Source organism: Seriola aureovittata, chromosome 16, assembly GCF_021018895.1.
Source record: "Seriola aureovittata isolate HTS-2021-v1 ecotype China chromosome 16, ASM2101889v1, whole genome shotgun sequence".
NCBI classification, from domain to species: Eukaryota; Metazoa; Chordata; class Actinopteri; order Carangiformes; family Carangidae; genus Seriola; species Seriola aureovittata.
In genome coordinates this window covers 8,301,628-8,325,956 of record NC_079379.1, presented here as the reverse complement: position 1 = coordinate 8,325,956, position 24,329 = coordinate 8,301,628, and the positions used below count along the sequence as shown (strand labels likewise).

The window sequence follows — 24,329 nt, the reverse complement described above, 5'->3', positions numbered from 1 at the left end:
CGGTTTTACATAAAGTACAGCAAATGGATGAGGCCATCTGTAAAGCTTGAGATACAGACGCAGCTTGCATATGAGCGGACAGCTGAATGCACAACAGCACTGTCAAAAACCTCACTGTTCTCGTCATGCTGAGGATTTAATTGGAAATGATATGGGGTTACAGATGTATCCGATGAAATTTGGCATGTCAAATTAGATAAAACCCCTTATTATAAGAAGCTTCCAACTTCTAACCTTATAACCCTATTAATAGACTTTAAGGCATTCGGGATCTTGCAAGTAGATGGTGATGCAGCTGTTAGAAATCACTATTTGTATTTTTTTCTTTATTGGGATGAAGTGGGTTTTCATTAACTACAATATTACACATTTGCATGGACAATATTTCTGTTTAGCTGTTTAGTTCAGTGTTGGATCTAAAACTGGAAAGGTGGGTCTAAGGCTGGATAAGTTGCTAATGTCATTTGTAGGATTTACATTATTTCAATGTGTTTCTGGAAAAAAACAACATGTCAGTGTGTCAGAATACTTTTATGTAGGGAGGAAATGAGTTGCAAACATTATTTGCGCTGTTATAATTTGTTGCTTCTTGGTATATAGAAATTGCATTAACATACTTTCTCTTTCCCTAACCACTCTTGGACACTACCCTTCCCTAAATGTACTGTATGTACTCGCCAGGCCTCTTGTGGGGAAGACTGTCCTCATCTCATCCTGGACTACCATTCATTTCCTCTACAGTAATCCCACTACTGCTCACAACAGAGGCTGTGTGAAACCAGTACAAAAGACTAAAGATGACTTCCGTGTGTGGTTGTTTGTGGAAAGAAAACTAGACTATTTGACGGGTGGGGAATCTTTTAAACAATTAAATCCACTTAAACAGATTCCACCTCACAGGGGAATGTTAAATTAAAAACTCCACTTCTCCACCTGTCCTTTCCTGAAAATCCTCACACTTCCTTTGACTCTTTATTTCACTTTTTCTTCCAGGTTTGAAGTATAATTGCAGTTTAGAGACTAATGATTTGGTAAGTGGCTAATAATAGGCCGACATTAAAGGGAGGGTCTTCTAACGAGGCCTTTCATGTCTCTCCATCTCATTAGTAGCCACGGTGATTAGGAGGAGGTCCCGGGGTTAGGAACGGGCGCAGGAGGCCCCATTACACATCATTAGGGGCCAACGCCAGGAGGGTCTGGAATGAACCCCATGGTGGGGCCCTGCTTATGGCGAGCTGTTGTACCTGCAGGCAGACAGCCTTAATCCTGGTGGAGTTAAAGCAGTGATTACATTTTTACCTTTGTCAACGAGGTTCTGTTGCGTTTGTTTGTCAGAGTGGAAAGTCTGGAGCACATGGCTGGATTTCTGAAAAATCTGTAAGGGCCAAGAGGCTTCACGCAGAGGAGCAATTTGACAGAATTTGTTGCGGAGCTAAATCTATCATTACTTTTGAGCCATTACAATGCAATTAATCGAGATAAAGACTACTTCAAATCCCAAGGCTGTGTTTGCAGGGTCAAGAGATCATCTCTAATTAGAATTTAATAGGAATTATTATGTCTTTGCAAGTTGGGGAGAAAATTCAGCTTTGGCAATCCCTATCTCTCTGCATCAACAGCATACCCACTACTCCAAAGTGAATTTCACAACTTTGTTTAACCTCCAAGAGGGAATTACAAGGTCAACACAATAAAGCCATCCCCCCACCCCCATTTCACTCCACACTTGGAAAAGGAGGAAGGTTACATGTTTTGGCATTGAGGCCCGGCTTCTAAATATCTAGAGGACACGGATCTGGCTTTATTCAGATTATGAGGAGGAGAGAGGGCAGAGGGTGGAATAATTGAAGAGAAACATGAGCTGTAGCACCCAAGGGTGTGTTCGCTTGTGTCATGACGTATGCACTGTACGTGTATGTCTACTCACATCTATGCCTAAAATAAAAGTGTATAATTAGTGTGCAAAGCGACCCCTCGTGCTGGATTAGTGGTTCAATTTAGCACGTCTTGGCTGATTTGGCTGATTTTGTAAGAGCACTGGCTGTGAGCTTGAGGTCCAGCAGGCCTCTCTTTACAGTCTCTGTGCATCTCAGCACCAAGGATCTGACAAGAGTAGCCCATGGGTGCTGCTGGCCGCCCTCGGCCACTGTCACAGCCGAGACTGGTGCTGGAGCAGATGTGGAGCTGAACTGAGGGAAGTGGGTCATGGCGCTGGAGGCTGTGTACAATTCAAACGAGGTCTTATTATGCACAAGGTAAGTCATGCTCCTTTTTTTACTCTTTTCATGTGTATGTGTGTGTGTGTGTGTGTGTGTCAAAGGGAGGGAGGGTGGCTGGTGTTAACATTACAATAATCTTTCTTCCCTCAGGAGGCCTCACAGATGACCCTCAGTCCTCCGAGTTCATTCTATCTCTCCTTCTATCAGTGTCCTCTGTAGTTGTCTTTTGTAACTTGTGTTTTTCATTTTATTTTTTAGAGAGAGATGGAGGGAGAGATGATTTTGCGTGTGACGAGGCCTTGGGCGGACGGCTGTGTTTGATGTATTTTTTATGTGCTTAGGCTACTAGTGAACGGCGGGGGGAGGGAGGGAGGGAGAGAGAGAGAGAGGGAGGGAGGATGCCTGGAGCTGATGCACTTGAATGGGGATGTTGTTGAAGGAGAAGAGGAGGGAGAATGTGTGTGTGTGTGTGTGTGTGTGTGGGGGGGGGGGGGGCATGAGGTTTTCTTGCTGCCGCCAGCGACGACATGTCAGGGGGATGAGAGCAGGGAAGAGAGAGACAGTGAACACTTGTTAAGTCTGTCTGATGTAGCCTCCCTATACCACACACACACACACACACCTCCAGAAAACACATCTTCATGCACACACACACACACACACACTAACACACGCACTCTCTCACACACACATTCAACTGCCATGCCCGTTGATCTGAAATTGACAATCATGAAAGCAGCCAGTCACCAGTTTGGAGAGATATCACACTGCAACAAATCCTGCAGTCTTTCCTTTGCAGAGGCTGGAAATATGACGTCGCCTGTCATTGTTGCATTGTGGGTAACACTTTGGACGCCTTAAACACACCTGTAACTGTTGACATCTTGTGGTGTTGTGATGAATTTTGAAAAAAAACAAACATCCTCAGACACTGATGCACGATGGTGTGTTCAATGCCTGACTGGAAGTGTTGGAATTTAATCTTCTGCTTCAAATTCAAGTAACGCTTTCCTCCATTTCCCAGCAGGCACGGCCTTGCTTATTGCATCCAATAAGAACAATTGTGAGGAGAGAAAAATGAACTGTAAAAACACATGTAAAAGGAACAGATGATGTTTTTTTTCCCACAGAGTGAATGAGAGTTTTGTCTTTTCATTCAAATCACATCTGTAGGGAAGCTCTGTAGCCTGCTTCTCCTATGATGGAATTTCCCCTTGTACGGTTGTTAAAAAAAAACACTGACTGACTATAAATATTAAGTCTTTCTGAACGTGGGACCAAAATCTTTTTAGTTTTGAAGTTATAGAGAGCAAAGAAAAAACTCCAACATCTTTGCCTTAGCTGGAAACATCTAAATATTATATCACATCATATAAAAGGAAGGATCAAACAACAAAAAGAAGCTGCTATTGCAAACTGCATTGGCTTTGAAGAGAATTTTAGTTTATTTTCAGGCATTTCCATGTGAAACTGCAGCTAGGTTTCAAACTTTAAAGTCCCCCTCCACCCAAAAAATGTGTTTTGCTTGTTGTTATTTTTATGTTTGAGCCCAGCTGTAGTGAATCGTGTATGATCAGTTTGTTTTCACATTCACCTGCTGAGGCGGTGAGGTTTCTCTATCCGCTCCTTTAAATCCCACGGTGAAACATGTATGTACAACATGATCACACCGAACCATGGATTCATGCTGTCGAGGCCAAATTCCAACCCTACCATCTGCTGCCTCAGCAGAAATCCAGATCTCTCAGACAAGGCTACACTTGTTTTTATTATATTATATTATTAACCCTCCAGTCTTAGTGAGTCTGAGTCCACTGCAGCCTCAGATTTCTGGGCTTGACTGACAGGAGGGGAGCCTGACGTGGACTAGTGTTGTTGTAGCCTTTCTCTCAGCTCCAACCAGTCTGACCTCTCATCAATGAGGTGGATTTTTTTTTTAATTTTTTATTATTCACACAATTCTGAGTAAAAACTCAAAGAGATTGTTGTGTGTGTGTAAATCCAATAAGATCAGCAGTTACATACAGGTATGTTTGTTTTTTAAGATAAAACACACAACACACACAAGACTTGAACATAAGATAAATTGAAAAATTAAATTTATTTATATATTTTGTTATGTTTTATTCTACAGTTTTTACTCAGAATTGTGTGAAAAATTAAAAATAAAACTTCCAGAGAGCAGCAGTTCAGTGGAGGGAAACACCTCATTGATGAGAGGTCAGACTGGTTGGAGCTGAGAGAAAGGCTACAACAACACTAGACCACGTCAGGCTCCCCTCCTGTCAGTCAAGCCCAGAAATCTGAGGCTGCAGTGGACTCAGACTCACTAAGACTGGAGGGTTAATAATATAATATAATAAAAACAAGTGTAGCCTTGTCTGAGAGATCTGGATTTCTGCTGAGGCAGCAGATGGTAGGGTTGGAATTTGGCCTCGACAGCATGAATCCATGGTTCGGTGTGATCATGTTGTACATACATGTTTCACCGTGGGATTTAAAGGAGCGGATAGAGAAACCTCACCGCCTCAGCAGGTGAATGTCGCTAAACCCACTATACGCAAACTCATCACATATAATACAGCAAAGCTGGGGTTAAAAACTGGACTCAATTTGGATTAGAATCGGTGGGTTGGTTGATAAACAAACACATGCACATCTTTTTGTCAAGAAACCAAAATAAAAAATAAATAAATAAATAAAAAGATTTCTGCCTCCCAAGGCTTTCCAAATCTGTCAAACTCTCCCCTTGAGCCCAAATGACCTGTCAATTACAGAGGATTCAAACAGGTGTCAGAACTAGTTAATATGTAATAAAAACTTCCTTTTGTGTCTTAAATCATGATTCTAACACAGAAACACTGTAAACTTGAGTGGGGATATTTTTTGCAGTAGGTCTGAATGAACAGGAACTGTGACCCTGTAATGAGGTGAACACTGTGCATCATGTTGCTGTGCATCATGCTGCATATAGGCTACTTGTTGTATGGCTTGTTGCTGCACATTCAAACCTGCATTAGTAAAAATACAAAGGCATCGCAGTAGCATGACAGTCATCTATGTCCTCGCATTGTTTCTACTCATTCTCCACGGTTTCCCTCTTCCTCGAGTCCCAGCCCAGTTTAGGAAGTGATATTAGTCAGCCAGTCCTTTCCCAGAACCACAGTGGCAGTGAGCGGACGGGAGGAGGAGGAGGAGGAGGAGGAGAGAGGAAGAGGAAGATAAACATCACATAGGAGGGTCGGAGGAGGGGGGAAAAAATTGGGAGGGCACAGCGTCCAGCTTCTCCAGCGACCAGCAAAGCAGCAATAAAAAGAGGTAAGAACAGACGTTACCTCATGCAAATAGATTCACACGGGTCCGTGTCAGTCATTTGACTTATGCAATCGGCAAATAGGAGATGAAAGGCCGGGTCTGAGGTTGTTTTTACAGAGAAGGGATAGAGAGGAGACAGCACTGATATGGGGTGAGCGTTACATAACGCAGCGGAGATGAAATATTCCTCTTCTTCTCCGTATTTATGTAATTTGATCATGTTTAGAGTAAATATTGAGTTGTTTTTTAACCATAGTCGCCGGCTGTGTGTGAATTAGGATGTGAAACGGTCGTGTTTTGAGTTGTTTTGATTTTTTTTTAACGTATTCATCACTGAGCCGTAAACATGCAGCCACTGAGCGCCATTGGTCGCCCTCTTTACGTTTTCTGCCGTCGTCGGTGCAAAAACAGACATCTTTTGGTGCAGATAAGAAACATCCACCCAGCAGCGGGACTATTTCGGTATTATTTTCTCCTTTTTTCATCGAGTTGATGGCATTGTGTAGTAATTTTTGTTTGGGAAACATACCGATATATCAATAGACATCATAATATATTTTATATTGCATTTAAAATGCAGCTGAGCAGCGAAAACTATGTCGATTTCACATGGATAATCAGTGTTTTTTTCTTCTCCTCGTGACCGTTAAGCATCAGTCTGTGCCTGCTGCATGCGCGCTCCCGATAGGAGCCACAGTCGCTGTCCTTCAGCACCACGTGAACGCGCGTGCACAGGGGTGGGGGGGTGGGGGGGGTTGATTGACAGCAGCCCGAAGTCAGGATTAGAGAAATTTCCATTCTGAGGAGACATGTAAATATTTGATGCTAATAGAAGTGGAGTGCACAGACCAGCCTGTAGTTATAGACATAAACAAGGAGTTGGGTTCGACCCAGGAGTGTGTGTTTGTATGTTTGTGTGTGTGAGTGTGTGGGGTGGGGTGGGCTGCTGATCTGGATTTCATTTTCCTGTCTTCCTCACTTGTATTGTTTCTTTGGCTCATCCATTTATGTCCAATTGTTCTTATATTCTGTTCTTTTTAATCCAGCTCTTTGACTTCTCAAATTTGCATATTCTTTACATTTGTGCTGAACATTTTCCAAAACCTACAACTGCCTTTCAAGCTGCTGGTGACTTGTTTACCCACTTTATATGTGACTGCTCGTTTCGACTCATATTTGTACACAAACTCAGCTTGCAGAGGCTGGAAAATTTTTTGAGATTGTCTGTCACGGTAAACATGCAGTCTGCTTTATTTCACTGCCAAAGTCAATTCATCACATCTTGCTAATGCAGTTGAAAGCTTGACTTGTTTTGAAAACTCTTCAGCTTGTGGGAAGTGCCATTATCTAAGAATGGGGAGTTTACTATGGAATAACAGGAAACACATTTTGTGAGAAGGACGGTGTGAACTTGGAGGGTTTCTGCCTTAAAAGCGTTGCTGTTAGGTCTTGGATATCAGAGTTTCCCATGCTACCAACGCAGCAGTGTTTGGGGACATATTCTTGTCTACTCTGTACGTTTGACTTTCATTGCCTTACTGCCCAACTTGGAGGAGGTTGTCCTTATTGTCTCTCTCTCTTCTTGGAGTTTCTTAGTTTTTTCCCTCCCATTGTTTTTGGCGGAGCTTTTGATAAAGCTTACGTGGCTTAACTTTCGATACTCGCTTGGATACGACACCTCATGTTGAAACCTTACGTCAACATTTCTCTACAAAAACCCTTTTTTCACGTTGGTCAAACTTCTCAAACTTTATATAGTTCGAGCTCATACAAGAATGTGTAGAAATATGAGTCGGATCACTTATTTGTTGCTTTCAGTACTTCAGTTTTCGATACTCTGTGCTATCGGTTGATTTCCATTGGTACCGAAAAGTTTCAAGTCTCTGCAAGTTGATTTTCGTGTTGTACTGATATGAACTGAAGCTTTTGACTTTGTGGAAAAAAGGATAAATTAATTCACAAACCCAAAGATCCTACTGAAATATGTTTGACTAACTTGTAGTAAAACACATTTGTATGGTCCTGTCAGTGCTGTAACGTTGTCTCCCTGTCGTTTCAGTGAGGCTCAGTCGAGGTCAGTGATGTTTCACCATCAGGACCAACCTCTGAACTCGGCGTACGGAGGGCAGGGAGGCGCAAATGATAGTTCTTCCTCTTCGTTTCGAAACAGGAAGTGCGACAAAGATGGCAACTTCAACTTCCTGCCCGGAAAGGATGACGAGGGACTCACAGGCAACGGAGGAGGAGATGAGAACCGAAACCAGGTGCGTCCCCGTAACTTGGGCCCATTGGGTCGCGACCCTCCAAACTCCTCGCCGTCTTCTGGGTATCATCACAACTCAGGGATCCTATCGCCGCGATCCCGCCTGCCCTGCTGGAGCCCCCTGGAGCCCCTGCCTGAAATCGAGAACACGGATGACGGGTATGGTCGAGTTCCCCCCGATGGAGCGGAGGAAAGGAGGATGGAGGAAGAGGAGGGGAGGATGATGATAAGCCAGAATGAGGACAAGCAGAAAGAAATAGGGAAGCTGCAGAGGAGGAAAAGCAGCTTGGGATTCAGAGGAAGAGAGGAAGCGGAGGAAGACGTGGGGCTGGTGGAGGATGATGACGAATGGGGAGACAGCGATTCGGAGTCTGACTTCAGCTACCGGTCCGGCAGCAGCATGTCCTCCCTCAACTTGGAGAGTGGGGGAGAAGGGATGCTGATGGGGGGTTGGGACCGCATCGGGGTCGGAGAACCAAAGTCCAACTACCAGGAAACTGACCAGAGCAGAAACAGCAGCAGAGAACCACCTGTAAGACACCGCAGCTTCAGCCGCAAGTCGCTGACAGCAAGCAACCTGGCAGATCTTCAGGAAGAAGGAACAGAAGAGCAAGACGACCATGACCAGTCTTCAGACTCAGACGCTGAGCTGCCAGAGCTGATGGACGCCGTCTGGACGCTGCGGGACCGCGAGCGTTTCAAGGCCCAGGAGATGGAGAAGCACCAGGTGCAGCTGACCATGTACCGCCGCTTGGCGCTGATCCGCTGGGTCCGCACGCTGCAGGGACGCATCCAGGAGCAGCAGAACCGCCTGCAGTCCAGCTTCGACGTCATCCTCACACACAGGAAGGAACTGCTGCGCATGGGTGCCGCCGCTGCCGTCACCAACCCCGCCCCCACCGCTGCTGTCGGCCAGTCATAAACAGAGAGAGAGAGGGAGGGGAGGAACTGACAGGAAGTGGTTAAAAACAGCATTTTTGCTCTGTTTGCCATTTCCCCTAAAAAAACAAACAAAAAAAACAGACTATCTCCCATCATCCTGTTTGATGTGACTCATTGTAATGATGCAAAACCGTTGTGTTTTTGTTGATTTGCGTTACTGGTTCTCCCACCCAGAGCATCGATAAATGTATTCAACTCATCTTCATTCTGGAGGACCCAAAGCCTGTCCCTTCACCAAACCAAAATGTCAGACTTAAGATATATTCTGATCAAAGCAATGGCAAGATAAACTCTTAATTGTGAGATTAATAAGATGTTTATATCAAAAATGTTCTACGTGTGTATGCTGTTACTGTTTGTCTTGACTGAGTAGAAAACACCTGCTGTACCAAAAAAAAAGTATCAGAGAATATCATAGGTTTAACAGTGAGTTTAGAGATGATTTATACCCTGAGATGCTGTATAAAATTACAATAAATTAAGAAATAAAATGACCTTATACCTCAACATTATGAGTTCTGCTTTTCTTCATACATTAACAGGACCTGATCTAATGAAAGTTTATTTTATCACATTTCTAACATAATCTGAAGAGATTGGAGATAGCTGTCTGATAATTCCTCTTTAAGAGCCCACAGCCTTCATTTCATTCCAGATCAGCATGTTGATTTCAAGGAGCAGGTTTATCAAAGCTCCCTCAGTGCAGATATGACTAAAGAAGGGCAGTTGTTATCTTCTATAGCTGCACTTTCTGTATTGGAGCCCTCGGGCAAATGACCTTTCAGCTCACAATTGCTTCTTTGTCAGTTGAACAAAGTTGGTTTGTATCGGCTCATCACAAGGGGCTGGGGAGTGTGTGTTCTGCAGGGAGTGTGATAGCCGTGTGAGGCTCAAGCGTCAATCTTTACGGGCATGGCTGCCGCCGCGGGCACTCCGACATCATCTCACCTCTTCCCGTGTGTGTGTGTGTGTGTGTGTGTGTGTGTGTGTATGTGTGTGTTTGTATGTGCGTGTGTTCACAGAGATACCAGCCGCATTGCCACCCTATAATCTCCAATCCTGAGCTGAGTCGTTGGGGAACCTCGCCGCGCAGGAGGCCCCCGGGGAGCCTGCCAGTCTGCGCCCCGGGGCCCCGCAGGTCCTATCCGGCCGCACTGAACAGACGCTGGTCCGGTTGCGCGCAGGAGAGCCAAAACCCCGGGGCAAGTTTGGGATAATCCCCGGCTATGCCTCCGCACTAACTCCCGTTTATTTTTAAAGCTTATCGCCTCTCTTGGACGCAGGCATCGCAGCGAAAGTCTGAGTCCATTTACATATTGATCCCTTGTTCGCTGGCTGAAGGTGGATGTTTGCGAGGCATCAAAGCTGAGCGGATAACACGTTTACACCGGAGTAGTGAATTGTAAGCAACGTGCGAGCAACAACCTCTAAAAAAAAAAAAAGGGACACAAACACGTCTTTGATTGTGATTTAGTAAACCACCGAGACGTGATTTCAGGCTGGTTAGGGGACGTTATGAATGCATCCAAATAAAGCTCATGAAACCACGGAGATAAATGAGCCCAACAGCGGCACCTGATCAGCTTCGCCTCAGGAGAAAGTGTCAGTAAACTCACAGCGACGACGATGTTTTAGCTGCAGTGTTTCTATGTTAAAATATCCCCTGGTGCTATAGACATGTTAACCACTTCCTCCAGGTGCTGACAATAAAAAAAAAGGTACAATTTTGGTGCCACTCTAATAATTTACAGAAGGTTTATTAACAGTTTCATTACTGATTAAAAGACCATTTAGGCTACAAATGCTTCAAATGAAAAAATAAGCCATTAATTGCCTTTTAAGTTGCCAGGTTGTGGAAATTCTCTCTTGGCGGGTGAAAGAAATAAAAACACCTGCAGCCATAAACGTGAATAAGTTATTACTAATTACTGTCACATGTTTAGCACTTTCCAGTAGTGTCCGTCCTCTGTAATTATAAATGTTAATAGCTTAATAATTTTCGTTTTACAACTTAAATGGATTTTGGTCCGGATGCTCTTTTCCTGAAGCTTCCAGAAGGTCAGAGGTCAAACGGTCTCATGAGGTGGTCTCCCTCATGAGCTAAAGAGCTAAAAGAAAAAAGTCAGTGTGTCCACGCTGCAGGAGGATAACCATCTCAAACAAATGATTTATTATTCGACAATAAAGTCATTCATTACAAAATGGTGCTTTGTTCTAAAATGGTGCCAAAAATGTCAATGATGTTTATAACCATTTAACATTAAAGAGCAGCATGTTAAGTGTGTGGGCTTCCTCACCATAAACACTCCTCAGTGTTGTTGTGACCGTCGGGGCTCCTGCCGCGGGCGCGCTGACAAAGCGCGTTGAGCACACATGGGTGCGCTTCTGTCTTACTCTGCGAAGCTACTCATTCAGTCAGTAATTTAGTTTAAAAAAAATGGAAGGAAAACAAGACATAGAAAAATAACAGGTATGGTGTTAGATGTGTGTGTGTGTGTGTGTTTTTTTTTCTTTCAGTGCAGGACTTCCCGGGGAGCAGAGAGGTGCGCACAGCTGGGCCTTGTGGCACCCCCATGGTGACGTGGAGCACCAGGAGGAGGATCTGCATTTTTCTGGTCTGTAACACACTTCACCTTTTTCGCCTCCAAACAACAGTGAGAGCACAGATTTCCTGCCTTTCAATGTCTGACAATGGGATTTCAATACTTTTCCCCCCATTGTATTCCACAGAGAAATGACTATAATACTTCTACTTATAGCCTGCATCGTGTTCAGGGGTTGTAATAAAGAAATTACATTGTTATATTTTTGAGCTATTTCTAATCCTTTTTTTTTTTTTTTTTAATATTCCCAAAACTCAAAATTCCCAGAAATTTGACAGAAACCTGACCTCTTAAAATACATACAGCCTGCGACTAATATGTTTACCATTATACATCTTTTCTATATCGGCTACATTTAATCTAAATTCATTATATTTAAATAAAGATTTAAAGACAGGTAGTAGGTAGTAATTTGACAGTATCACGGATTTATACTATTTGATAGGCCTAATCAAAAACACACAACAGCCTGATTCAGTGCAGCAGTAAATCATTAAGGATAAAATCCCAATAAACCAGACAGCAGTGTTCTTTTATCCACTGTGGGCCAACTCCAACATTCATTCATTCACGTTTTATTGTTCACTTAATCACTTCACCTAATCTCCAGTTACACTTCACAAACAAAACAAATATAAACTCACACCTCACATGCAGGACAGAATAAATCATCCAAATGCTCCTAAAATAAGTAAAAGAAAGAGAGATTCTATTTTTCTCGCATTTCATGGACACACACACACACACACACACACACACACACACACACACACACACACACACACACACACACACACACACACACACACACACACACACACACACACACACACACACGCATCTCTGACCTGGAGGACAAACCAGTAGTCACACTGTCCACTAGGGGGAGACACTCCATCACAGACCCGCTCCCATCAGCCCGTCACCTGCTCTCGTCTCCGTGTTTTGGCGCCAGGGGGCAGCAGGGTGCTCGTGGGTTGATCACCCCGGCGGTTTGCGTGTGCAACAGTGGTGCACTAAACGGGGGACCACCTGGGATCCATGAAAGGGTTCCCACTGGGAGGAGAAGACTGTTTTTCACTACATGTTGAATAATGAAATGCAGTGCGACATGGGGGTCAGGACCAAGACTAACACAAACAAACAAAAAACACATTTTTCTTTCATACAAAACTAAATTAATCTTTTCAGACTCTTTTCTACTCTCTGCACATTTCTGGGCTTTTTCGCATTTGAATGCCTTTACAAATAAAACAAGGGGGAAAAAAAGTCACAGTTTTGTTGATCTGCTTTCAACCAGCAGACATGTGCAGTGGTGCTTTGTGTCGCAGGGTCAGAAGCCAAAAGGTTTGGGAACCGCTGACGTAACGTGGCAGGATGGCTATTTGATAGTTATTGTAAATTTAAGGGTTTTTATAGTTCTTAGTTGGCCTACCATTTTTTTTTATGTTTCCAGAGATTATATAGAAATGTTGGAGTCTCAACCTGCTTGAAATAATAAAGAAATAAAGAAAAAAAACGTACACCTGACATATAATTAATTTAACTAAAACAAAAAAGAAAAAAGAAAAAAGAAAGCTGTGATTCTTTGGGAAAAGTCTGCTGATCTAAATAGAAAAGTTGCCCAAAATATCTATGGCATATTCCTGATATTGTGGTGCAGGTCCTTTATTAAAACTCCTCAACATGCAGTTTTCATCTATTAATTCCTCGTAAGGATCTTTAAGGTTGGGGAAATCATCCTATTCCTCACTGTCTGACAGTATCATGTATTTACTGTTTATTCTGTATCAGTTTGTGCCACGTCTTCCTTGAAGATGATGAGGGAAATTTTCAAAAATCTTATACACATGTTCCTAAAAATTCAGATAATTCTGTGTCTTGAGAAACTTTGGGATGTTGACTAGAATTTGAAATAAATATTTGTGAGTCTGAGTGATGTTTGGCTGCCCACAGACACACACTCACACACACACACACACAACACACACACACACACACACACACACACACACACACACACACACACACACACACACGCATCTCTGACCTGGAGGACAAACCAGTAGTCACACTGTCCACTAGGGGAGACACTCCATCACAGACCCGCTCCCATCAGCCCGTCACCTGCTCTCGTCTCCGTGTTTTGGCGCCAGGGGGCAGCAGGGTGCTCGTGGGTTGATCACCCGGCGGTTTGCGTGTGCAACAGTGGTGCACTAAACGGGGGACCACCTGGGATCCATGAAAGGGTTCCCACTGGGAGGAGAAGACTGTTTTTCACTACATGTTGAATAATGAAATGCAGTGCGACATGGGGGTCAGGACCAAGACTAACACAAACAAACAAAAAACACATTTTTCTTTCATACAAAACTAAATTAATCTTTTCAGACTCTTTTCTACTCTCTGCACATTTCTGGGCTTTTTCGCATTTGAATGCCTTTACAAATAAAACAAGGGGGAAAAAAAGTCACAGTTTTGTTGATCTGCTTTCAACCAGCAGACATGTGCAGTGGTGCTTTGTGTCGCAGGGTCAGAAGCCAAAAGGTTTGGGAACCGCTGACGTAACGTGGCAGGATGGCTATTTGATAGTTATTGTAAATTTAAGGGTTTTTATAGTTCTTAGTTGGCCTACCATTTTTTTTTATGTTTCCAGAGATTATATAGAAATGTTGGAGTCTCAACCTGCTTGAAATAATAAAGAAATAAAGAAAAAAAACGTACACCTGACATATAATTAATTTAACTAAAACAAAAAAGAAAAAAGAAAAAAGAAAGCTGTGATTCTTTGGGAAAAGTCTGCTGATCTAAATAGAAAAGTTGCCCAAAATATCTATGGCATATTCCTGATATTGTGGTGCAGGTCCTTTATTAAAACTCCTCAACATGCAGTTTTCATCTATTAATTCCTCGTAAGGATCTTTAAGGTTGGGGAAATCATCCTATTCCTCACTGTCTGACAGTATCATGTATTTACTGTTTATTCTGTATCAGTTTGTGCCACGTCTTCCTTGAAGATGATGAGGGAAATTTTCAAAAATCTTATACACATGTTCCTAAAAATTCAGATAATTCTGTGTCTTGAGAAACTTTGGGATGTTGACTAGAATTTGAAATAAATATTTGTGAGTCTGAGTGATGTTTGGCTGCCCACAGACACACACTCACACACACACACACACACACACACACACACACACACACACACACACACTTTCTCTCTCTCTCACACACATATACTAAAAATTGTTGGGTTAAAAATGACCCAGCGTGGATCAATATAGCGTGGCCACAGTTAACTGTACCCAGTACCAATGGGTAGACAACCACCCAAGACAATGATTGCTCCAGGTTTGACCTTACTTGTCACTATTTTGTTACTCATTGTTAATAACATGTGGATCCGCTCTGAATGTCATTTACACATTGTTTTGATCAACTAAAAAATAAATTTGTAACAGTTTCATGGTAAAAATTTGAGGTTGTGTTCAAAGAACCATATTTTAGTTTGAATAAATAATCCAACCGTATAAAAGACACACTGGGTCCACACCACACATTGTTCTGGGTGGCCCCCATGGCGACTGAAGAAAGTTAACCTACAATAAATGTGTGTCCGTTTTATGCTTAAGTGTCCAACACTGGGTAGAAATAACCATATTCTAGTCATGGCAAATAACCCAACAATAAAATAAAAAACAACACTACACACGATAAATCATTGGTTTAACGATTGACCCAGTTTTTAAAGGTACATGTTACTATTTGTCACTGATTTACTGTTACTGCCAATAATGTGTTTCCTCTGCAGTTTTATACTGCTAACAATACATTTGTGACGATTTTGAGGTAAAACATGTTCAGTCTGTGTAACTGAACCAACGGTGATGTGTAAATAACGCTGTCCCTCGGACAAGACAACCCATTTGTACTGGGTAAAGTATTGAGACTGCGCTACATTGACTCAAACCGGGTCGATTTTGACACAGTGAATGTGCGGCGTGTAAAGAGGTTAAATATTCCTCATTATTAAATGTCCAATGGCTCAAAAAGCTTCTCTCCATCCGATTTGTAACATTTCCTACGCTGCTTTAAAAACAAGTTAAAGATAATGTGCTTTGCCTGGATTCACCTCATTTCTTTACTGTAATGATATTTTGTACATTCATGGCTGTGTAAAGCTTTACGTCTTCCTGCTGTCAGATTCACCTCCCTGTCTGCGGTGGTTTCAGACAGTTATATCATTCTCTCCCAACACGACAAGTCCTTTCAGATTAAGACTCCTCAGGACAAAATCTGGGGTCTGTGGTTCTACATTCGGATGCCCTTGACATGAAAAAGTTCGGGAACCCCTGCTGCAGCCGTGGCTTTAGCTGTTGTGTGGAGCTTTTTGAACAGAGAAATACATATATACCCTATCATACACTCTCTCTCCCCTTCTTCCCTCTGCCTGATGTAGTGTGACAGTGTGTTCGCCTGCAGCACTCTGCTGGCGTGGAAACAATCAGCTTTGACAGAAAGGGGGTGGTGGTGGTGGTGGTGGTGGTGGGGATAGAGGGAGGTAGAGGAGTAAAGAGGCAGGGGAGGGAGGGATAAAGGGAGAGGGGAGGGGTGAGGAGGGGTGAGGGTGGGTGGAGGGGAGGGGAGGCTGCGGCCTGAGGCCTGTGTATGATGAACTGGATAGAAAGACCTGTCGTCAGAGGAGAAACAACACAACAACACAACACAGATAGATAGATAGATAGATAGATAGATAGATAGATAGATAGATAGATAGATAGATAGAAACTAGTTATATTAAGTTATTTTAAACAAGAAATGGGCAAGTTGCGTTATCTAATGTAGAGAAATAAGTTTTTTTTAATGCTTTGCTCTTTCATTCCCCCTCTATTCTTTATTCCTGTTCCTTTGTGTAATTATTGGGACTGTATTGATTTATATTAATACAATAGTCAAGACGGTATTTTGGATAAACTCTCCCAAAAAAGAGATTTGATCTCATGAGACCAGCCTGGTTAAATTAAGGCCAAATAAAAACAAGCAAAAATTACAACTCAAAGAAGAAAGTTCGCACATGAATTAAACTAAAGGGAAATTTACCTGTTTAATTAAATTTCTCATCATATTCAACTATTAATTATGATTTTGCATTATTTTTGCTCATTCCAGCAGAGCCCAATTATTGACTTTAAATAATTTACAGGCTCATCAACAACATATTTTTCAAACATCAAATTCACTTATTGTGCTGAAGATCGTCTTAATTGGACTTGACTTGAAGCCTAAATTGAAAACCACATAGAAAAACTAAACTTAATCAAAACTTTAATTTACAGAGGAGACAAACACAGATCCTCCTTCAAAATGTTTGAAGGAAAACTTTACCAAGCAAAACATCTAATAATGTGTTGTCACAACCTGTTGACTGAAAGAGCAAAAGCCTTCATGACCTCAGTGTCACTTACCCACTTGACTCCCTTGACTAATTCAGTTAAAGCAATCAGGTCCATTATAAGAGCCCCTCTCAAGATGCTTGTCAATCTCTGATTCCAGGACTTGAAGCTTGTGTGTGTGGTGTGTGTGTGTGTGTGTGTGTGAGGAGGAGGAGGAGGCGTGTGTGTGTCGATGGTTCAGCTGCCTCGTCTGCTATAACCAGCTAATAAATATGAAAACAGCAGGTTAAAACTTTTTTATTCGTCCCGTGCCTGAAAGGATTATACCCTTCTATAGAGTCCCGTGAAAAATCCCCCAAACCTCATAATGTCCAATGGTGTCCCATAAAACTGTGTTGGACAAAAGACGGAGAAAGGGGGCTTTTTCACGCATAAGGGGTTTTCTCAAGAGCACATTGAGGGGAGCCCCGGCTGGGATCCGCCCATAGATTATCTGGCTGTTGGTGAAAGCACGGCTGGGAGCGGCAGGTGCGTGTGCCAGACACACGGGGGTCGCGGGGGCCCGGTCACCGTGCAGAGGGTGGGTGAACTATGGAGAATGCCGCCCAGCTGCCGACAGGAATGTTTGCAGATTGTCACTTCCATTTAACTTGCTCTTTTTCTTTTCTCCTCTCCCTCCCACCCCTGACCTAGAGATGGAGCTGGTCTCCGAAGTTTCCCTCCCACCTCCAAGCCGCGGAGATGGGGCTAAACGGTGACACCCGGTCCACAAAAGCGACAAGCGGCGAGGGTCGTCCCCGCCTCAGCGCCGTGAAATTGTGGATTAAACTGATAAGCAGCGAGAACGATCGAATACCACATTTTTTGAAGGGAGTTTTAAAGGGCTAAGTGAACGCCAAGTAACTCATAAGGCAGGTTTAACGCAGTCTTTAACTCCATCTCACTAAAGTCCCCAGAGGCTTCTTTCATACAGGTTATTCGATTTCAGATTTTTGAAGTGCAGACATCAACATATGGTGGCGTATAGATGAAGCTGAAGCTGTTTAATAATTCAGCTCATGAATTTATCTCTGCACCTTTGCCAAAAATTAATCAAACAACACAAAGAATTGCAAACCGTCTAAATTCACAGACTAATCTCTTGTCATGTGGCCTTTTATGGAAGAATCACCTCTTATCTTTATTTTCATGCTTTCACAATCAAGTCTGTGTCTTATTACCAGAATGAATTTATCAAACAAGATAGTGGTCCCCCATGTGTGCTGTATCTTTGCCTGGAAATGGCCTCTTTGCACCATACCTTGGTCTCTAATCTTTACTATCCCAACTGTGTCCCCTTCCAAACTGTGGCCCAGGGCTATGTGTGGGTTCTCAACATAATCCCCCTCAAAACTCTGCAGTCCCTGTTATTCCACTGGGGTTTGGCACAAAAAAAAAGTGCGACATGTCAGAGCGACGCAGCGCTCAATGCTTTTTCACACCATCTTCCCGCAAAAAGGGATTAATGTCCCCACTATTATGAATAATGAGAATGAATAACAAACAGGCGTCTGTTTATCCGGCACGATTGAATAAAGGAAAGAGTGTCCTTGTGCTTTTTTATTGAACTGTCTTTAGGGTGTTTGCGGAGGTGACACAATCAACAGAATGGGCTGAAATCAGTGAGTTAAGTTGCCATCTGATGCTTTAAGCCAAGGTTTCTGTCAGTCAATTAATCTCTTCATTAATGTGTAAATAGACACATTCACTTCAAGTCTCCTTGTGCATGCAACGAAGGCAACAAAAGAGCAGATTTATTATATGACAATAGTGAAAAACTCAACCAACGTTGTGTATCTCTGCTCATGCATGGGCAGGGATATAGCTACCATTGATGACACTGAAGTCATTTCATCTGTATTTTATGCATGTATGTTTATATATATATATATATATATATATATATATATATATAGAGAGAGAGAGAGAGAGAGAGAGAGAGAGAGCGTTTTATTTGTGGATTGGGGCATTTTAGCAATTTGAGGGGACTTAGTCGTGACACTCTCAAAAACTTAGACCTGGTGTTTGATTCAAGTATTTTTGCACTAAAGAAAGTATAGCTTAACAGCACAGCTGTTCACTTAATGTATATGTTGTAATCCCACCAGTCTAAAATGATCTATGTATTCTTGTAGTCTAAGATTTTGACAGGTTTGATTATTTGGATTAAACTGAATTGGCAGCGGAGGACAAATTTCTTTAATTCCTATTGGAGTCAACCTAAAATTCGAAGTTTGTATGAGCTTGTTTGTTTCCACAGTTCCACTCTTGTTATACAGTGAGTTATTAAGTGAATCATTGCACAATAAGTGATATTGTGCAAATAATCTGTGACTGGCTTCCCAGATGTGTGCACAATAACGGACCGATTCATGTTCACAAATGTGTGAAATACAATACTAGGTGGCTTAAGACGGTGTCACCAAGATTTACGTTATACACTTGATTAACAGGCCTGAACTTACAAAAACAATACTGCAGCCTTATGGTCACATTTTAGAAAAAGGAAGTCAACTATATGGGGGTAAATCAGAGGTTGAAATTCATCATAATTTCATTCAGCTCAGTTCAAAGTCACTGACCGTGTAGTTTGTTAACTTGTTTCTAATTTAAGTGATCGCACCACTGTTGATGAGCACTTCAGTTTGTGTGTCTCAAAATATTTAAAAAATCTGAGATCTTTTTGGTTTGTGTGCGTTGAGGCCACTCATGAACTATTTCTAAAATCCTGTCCTAACGCCCTGTTCATGGGATATTATATATGACAAGATTTCCTTTATGCTTCTCCTTCCAGTTTTTCCTTTGTATTATAGCCCCTTGCAGTTCAACAGTAGTATCACTGCATTTATACTCTCACATGCACTGACTCATAACTCGGTGTGTGCAGCTGTCAAAATGGACAGTGCATGGACAAGATGAATGATGATCAGCGTGAGAAAGAAACATAAACCACACAAAGAGTGAGACACTGAAGACGCTCTTATATGTTGCTAAATGTCCCTTATGCGTCTTTTTTAAAAGTGTCTCCTCCATCTTTTCCTCTTTTTGCTCAGTATTTTCCAACACGCACTGGATCATAAAGTCTGTATCCACAGCTGCCAAAACGGACAATGAAGCTCGGAACGAGAATATGAAAATGAAATATGAAACAGTGGTGTGATAAACTGGTAGATAATCATCTTTTCATTAAACTTTCATCCCCAGTGACTTAAATATTCAAGAGCCCAATTACAGAGCTTGTATCTCTCTCTCCCTCTCATTCTCACTCACTCTTGTTTTTCTTAACAAGAGCAGTCGGGAGAGAGGGGTGAGAGGCTTTAGGGTTGAGTGAGAGCATCATTATGAAGCGGTCACACGGGGGGAGAGAAAGAGAGAGAGAGAGAGAGAGAGAGAGAGAGAGATTGAGGGAGAGAGAGAGGGAGATGACCCCCTGTCCCCTCATCGAGGACAGGGAGCAGTGGTCCTGATGCGAGGCTGTCCAAATACAGGGATGAAAAAGGAAAGGGAGATGGAAAGAGAAAGACAGGCAGCAGATAGATATGTAGAGTGCAGCCATGCAGGTCTGATGGATGGAGGGATGGTGGGAGACAGAGGGAAGAGACAGAAACAGACAGACGAGCTGAGAGGAGTATAGATTTTCCAGGCAGATAGTGGAAAGATGTGAGTGTGTGTGTGTGTGTGTGTGTGCATCGTGATGAGTGCCACAAACAGGGCACATGACTCTCTTGTCTGCCTGTTTCTGTGTGTTGTGTGTGTGCAAGTGTGTGTAAGTGTGTGTGTGTGTGTGTCAGTGTATTAGCAGTCAGAGCACTGAAGCCCACGGGCGATTCCTGTGTGTGCTCGCGATAAAGGGAAAAAGGGAGGAAGTATAACGGTGGAAGCGGGGCGTGGAGGAGGGAGCGGGGGAGTTGGGGAGGGATGGGGTGGTGGGGGTGGGGGGGTTGAGAGGAAAGATGAGGAAGTTGGTTGGGGGAGGTGGGAGGGAGGGAGGGAGGGAGGGAGGGAGGGAGGGAGGGGGTAAGGGGGTGGGGGTGGATGGGAAGAGAGAGAGATAGAGAGAGAGAGAGAGAAAAGAAGAAGAGAGAGGAAAGAGCATCCAGCAGTGCAGGGAGCTTCCTCTGTGCTGTCAAAGCCTCTGGATCATGTCCCCATTGGTCTTTCTCTTTCACACACACACACACACACACACACACACACACACACACACACACACACACACACACACACACACACGTTCCCTCACCCAATTGCTCTGTTCTCTCCCTCAAACCAACCCCTCTCCTCCCTCTCCTCCCTCTCATGAAAAGAGTGTCTTGGCAGGGTAATTAAGAATGGCCTCTAAACACAGGAGTATGGCAGGAACGCTCCAGATGAAAGTAAATGATTAAAATAATTACAGGCTGAGAGCTGACGAGCCGGAGTGTGGGGTGGCCGCCGGACATTTGTCGGTAATTAGATAATTAATCTGAATGCAAATGATGAGCCCTAACGAAGCAGTCAAGCTGAACCAGCGACAACTGCCGTGAGTGAAATGTGGTGGTGGTGGGGGTGTGTGTGTATGTGTGGAGGGGATGGGGGGGGGGGGAGAAAAGAGGAAAAAGCAGAGGGAGAGATGGGTAAAAAAAAAAAAAAAAAAACACATGAATATGAGTGTAAAATATCCAACCTCCCCCAAAAAATGAACAGACTCCAAAGAAAAAGCAGCAGCAGCAGCAGCATTGTAAATCAATAACTGTTTCTGGTAGTGACAGCTCAAAAAAAAAAAAACACCCTCCTCCTTCACTCTGTTTGTAACTTTCAGTGGAAGTGTAAAGTAGACATGAATACCTTGTTAAAAATATACAAAAGGCATGCCACCATGTGTTGTGCTGAAAGCAACCTAGGGAGCTGAGATGCCAAATGAAGAGTATGAAGATGAAATGGCACCTGCGGAAGAAAACAGAGCACGCTTTGCACACCCTAAAATGCGTGAGCAAATTGTGGATTTACTCGTTCACTACTACACACACTCACACACACTCATTATTTCTCTACGTGTCTCGTTCTCATACACACTCACAAATACTATCAGTGTGCCGTCGTGCTCTAAGCAGAGGTAAACATCTAACTTCATACCTTATTCATGGCTGTTTTTTTTTTTTGTTTCAAGGTAGGTATAACAGGTGGAGATGATGTACTTGTCAGCATCCTCTGCAACAGTGTGGATCACTTATATTTAAATAGAGATCTTCAGGGTTTATTTATTATGATTCCACCTGATAATACATTGCAGTGGAAGCTGTGCCAGTTCTGTCTTTATCAACAGCATTGGGCTGGATTACCAAATGCCCAGGAGCCGCAGACACCCGGGGGTCCCAAAAGTCCCAGGTTTACTCCACATCATTTGGGTCTACATAATCTGATTAATCAAAGATTTGTTACACATTTGCAACACTAAAGTACAATTTCAGCTATGACAGGGACTCCATCCTCCATCTTTTTGGCCCTGCTGTGTCGAAATCCAGCTTAAAGACCCTTTTTTTGTTTCAGTTATATTGTTTATCATAAGTTTAGTTTACATGGATTTGTTGTTTTATCAAATTGCTTTTTCTGTTTACCAAATCAACACAAAGAAAACCTTGGGTAAAGTAGAATTATTTCATCATAGGAGAACGTTAATTTTCATTTTCGAAGCTAATACCAGACAAATTTTGGCATTTTTACATAAAACATGGACTTAAACAATAAATCAGTGACCAAAATAGTTGGCAATTACTTTTCTGCCAATCATCCAATCAACTATTTAATCTTCTGGTGTGTTTTTCGGGCACCAGGGGAATTAATGAAGTTGCCATAGTGGAGGTCAAGAGGTGCCCAACAACAATATTTTGCCCTGGGGCCCCCGAGGGGGTTGATCTTGTCCATGGTTGTAACTTGTAACTTGAATAAGGAGCATCGTGATTTTTACAGTATGAAGTGGTGCACTGAATACATATTAACATGAGTATACGCAAACTTCAACTCCAGCATGAACCAAGTCTCTCCCAAAGTTTTCCTCTTTTAATCACGAAGACAGAATCCATTGACAGTAAACAGAAATAATTCAGTTGCTGCTCAGGCTGGGTATTGCCTGAAAATGTTCAACTCTCTGCTGCGTTTTATTACATGTATCAAAACAACATTTTTTTTTTTTACCTTATATTGTGGAATATTTCTTACAAAACTTTTTCATTTATCAGAAGCCAAAGTGTTACATGTTGTCTAAACCCAACTAGCCTTACCAGAACGTTAACCTCAATAAATAAGTAGAACATCTAATTATTCAAACATTATTTGAGTCAGTTATGGTCCAACTAAAATAAAGAGGAGCATTTGATACTTGTGGAAATTTTTGATACAACCAAAACCCTAACGCCAAATATTGAGATTCAACACCCAGCCCTTTGTAGCTGTCGTAACTTGACAATCCTTATATGATTTAATAAAAAGAATTGAAAACATGGACTCAATCATTAGTGTCTGGATTACATTGAATCATGGTGAAGTCAAAACAAAGACTACTCTTAAAAATTGAAGTCATATATTTTTGCTCTGTACTGTTGAAAATCTCAGAATCGTGAACAAATAATGAATCAATTAACCTGCCTGGTTTTTAACATTTACAGTTGGGTTATAAATTAAAGGCAAAGACAGCAAGGTGTCTAAATAAGGTGCTGGGCCTCTACAGGTGGGATGGTTGTCTTCTATAAGATATTGCCTCACCTGGTGTTTTGATGATGGTGGTAAAGAGCATTTCCATACTCATTAAACCATCCGGTGACTCTGTGGTCTGTGTAGAAGCATCTGTACTTGATGTTTTTCCAATCATTTATTCAAGTTTTTCCTTTAATGTGTCACCTGTATTGTTAATCAGCTGCTAATGTATTTAAATAATTCATTATCTAGAGTCAAACAACTCATGACCCCACACAGACTAGTTTATTTAAGAGAGAAGCACCAGTTAGAAGCAGGCGTGACAGCAGACAGCATCCCTCCTTGTTAGTGTAAATTACAACAACACCCACTTAGACCTTTATGAGACTCTGGAGGAAAATGTTTTTACCTGTCCACCATCCTCATTAAATCCAGACAGATCGCCCACCCACTCCTTCATTCAGTCTGCCTCATCAGTCACTGGAGACCACTGCCGTGTATAGGAATGTGCTGTTAGTCATCATGCTTGGCTACTACCTTATTAGACCCCAGTCAAATTAACATGGTTTGTAATGAGTGCCGTCATCCCCCAAAAACCTCAGCTCAACAGATACATTTCAAAGCTCAGTTTACTTTTGGCTAATTATAGAGGCGGGTTTTTAATGGCATTGTCTCCAAACTGGTGTCATCGTGTAACCTTAGGAATAACTTGAGTTTCTGCTCTTAAATTCCAACCATCCACTCAGATGGTAAAGCTGTTAGGCCCAGATTGCACAAATAACTGGCTGTTTTGGAGTCCTTTTTATGGAGGCTACGAGAAACTCTAAATCCTATGACTGTGTTTTTGAATGTGTGTTTCTTTAAAAGAAAACAGGACAAAATC

General features: G+C 42.4%; 1 protein-coding gene across 3 annotated transcripts; it reads left to right on the top strand.

The window, feature by feature from the left end:
* Nucleotides 1-5,381: 5,381 nt before the first annotated feature.
* LOC130183219 (UPF0500 protein C1orf216 homolog) lies at nt 5,382-9,246 on the top strand. 3 transcript variants are annotated; one of them, XM_056398470.1, is made up of 2 exons: nt 5,382-5,537; nt 7,594-9,246. In XM_056398470.1, exon 2 carries the CDS (start codon nt 7,616-7,618, stop codon nt 8,717-8,719), a length of 1,104 nt encoding a protein of 367 aa, XP_056254445.1. In that variant the 5' UTR covers nt 5,382-5,537; nt 7,594-7,615; the 3' UTR covers nt 8,720-9,246. The 3 variants fall into 3 exon arrangements, with proteins under 3 accessions (XP_056254445.1, XP_056254444.1, XP_056254443.1); XM_056398469.1 differs by lacking the exon at nt 5,382-5,537 and adding an exon at nt 5,544-5,685; XM_056398468.1 differs by lacking the exon at nt 5,382-5,537 and adding an exon at nt 5,790-5,996.
* Nucleotides 9,247-24,329: the final 15,083 nt, after the last annotated feature.

Excerpts from the sequence above, each read along its gene's own strand:
- LOC130183219 (XM_056398468.1), top strand. The coding sequence starts at position 5,881 with ATGCAGCCACTGAGCGCCATTGGTCGCCCTCTTTACGTTTTCTGCCGT. Across the intron at positions 5,997-7,593 it reads CCAGCAGCGGGACTATTTCG|TGAGGCTCAGTCGAGGTCAG; the intron begins GTATTATTTTCT and ends CTGTCGTTTCAG.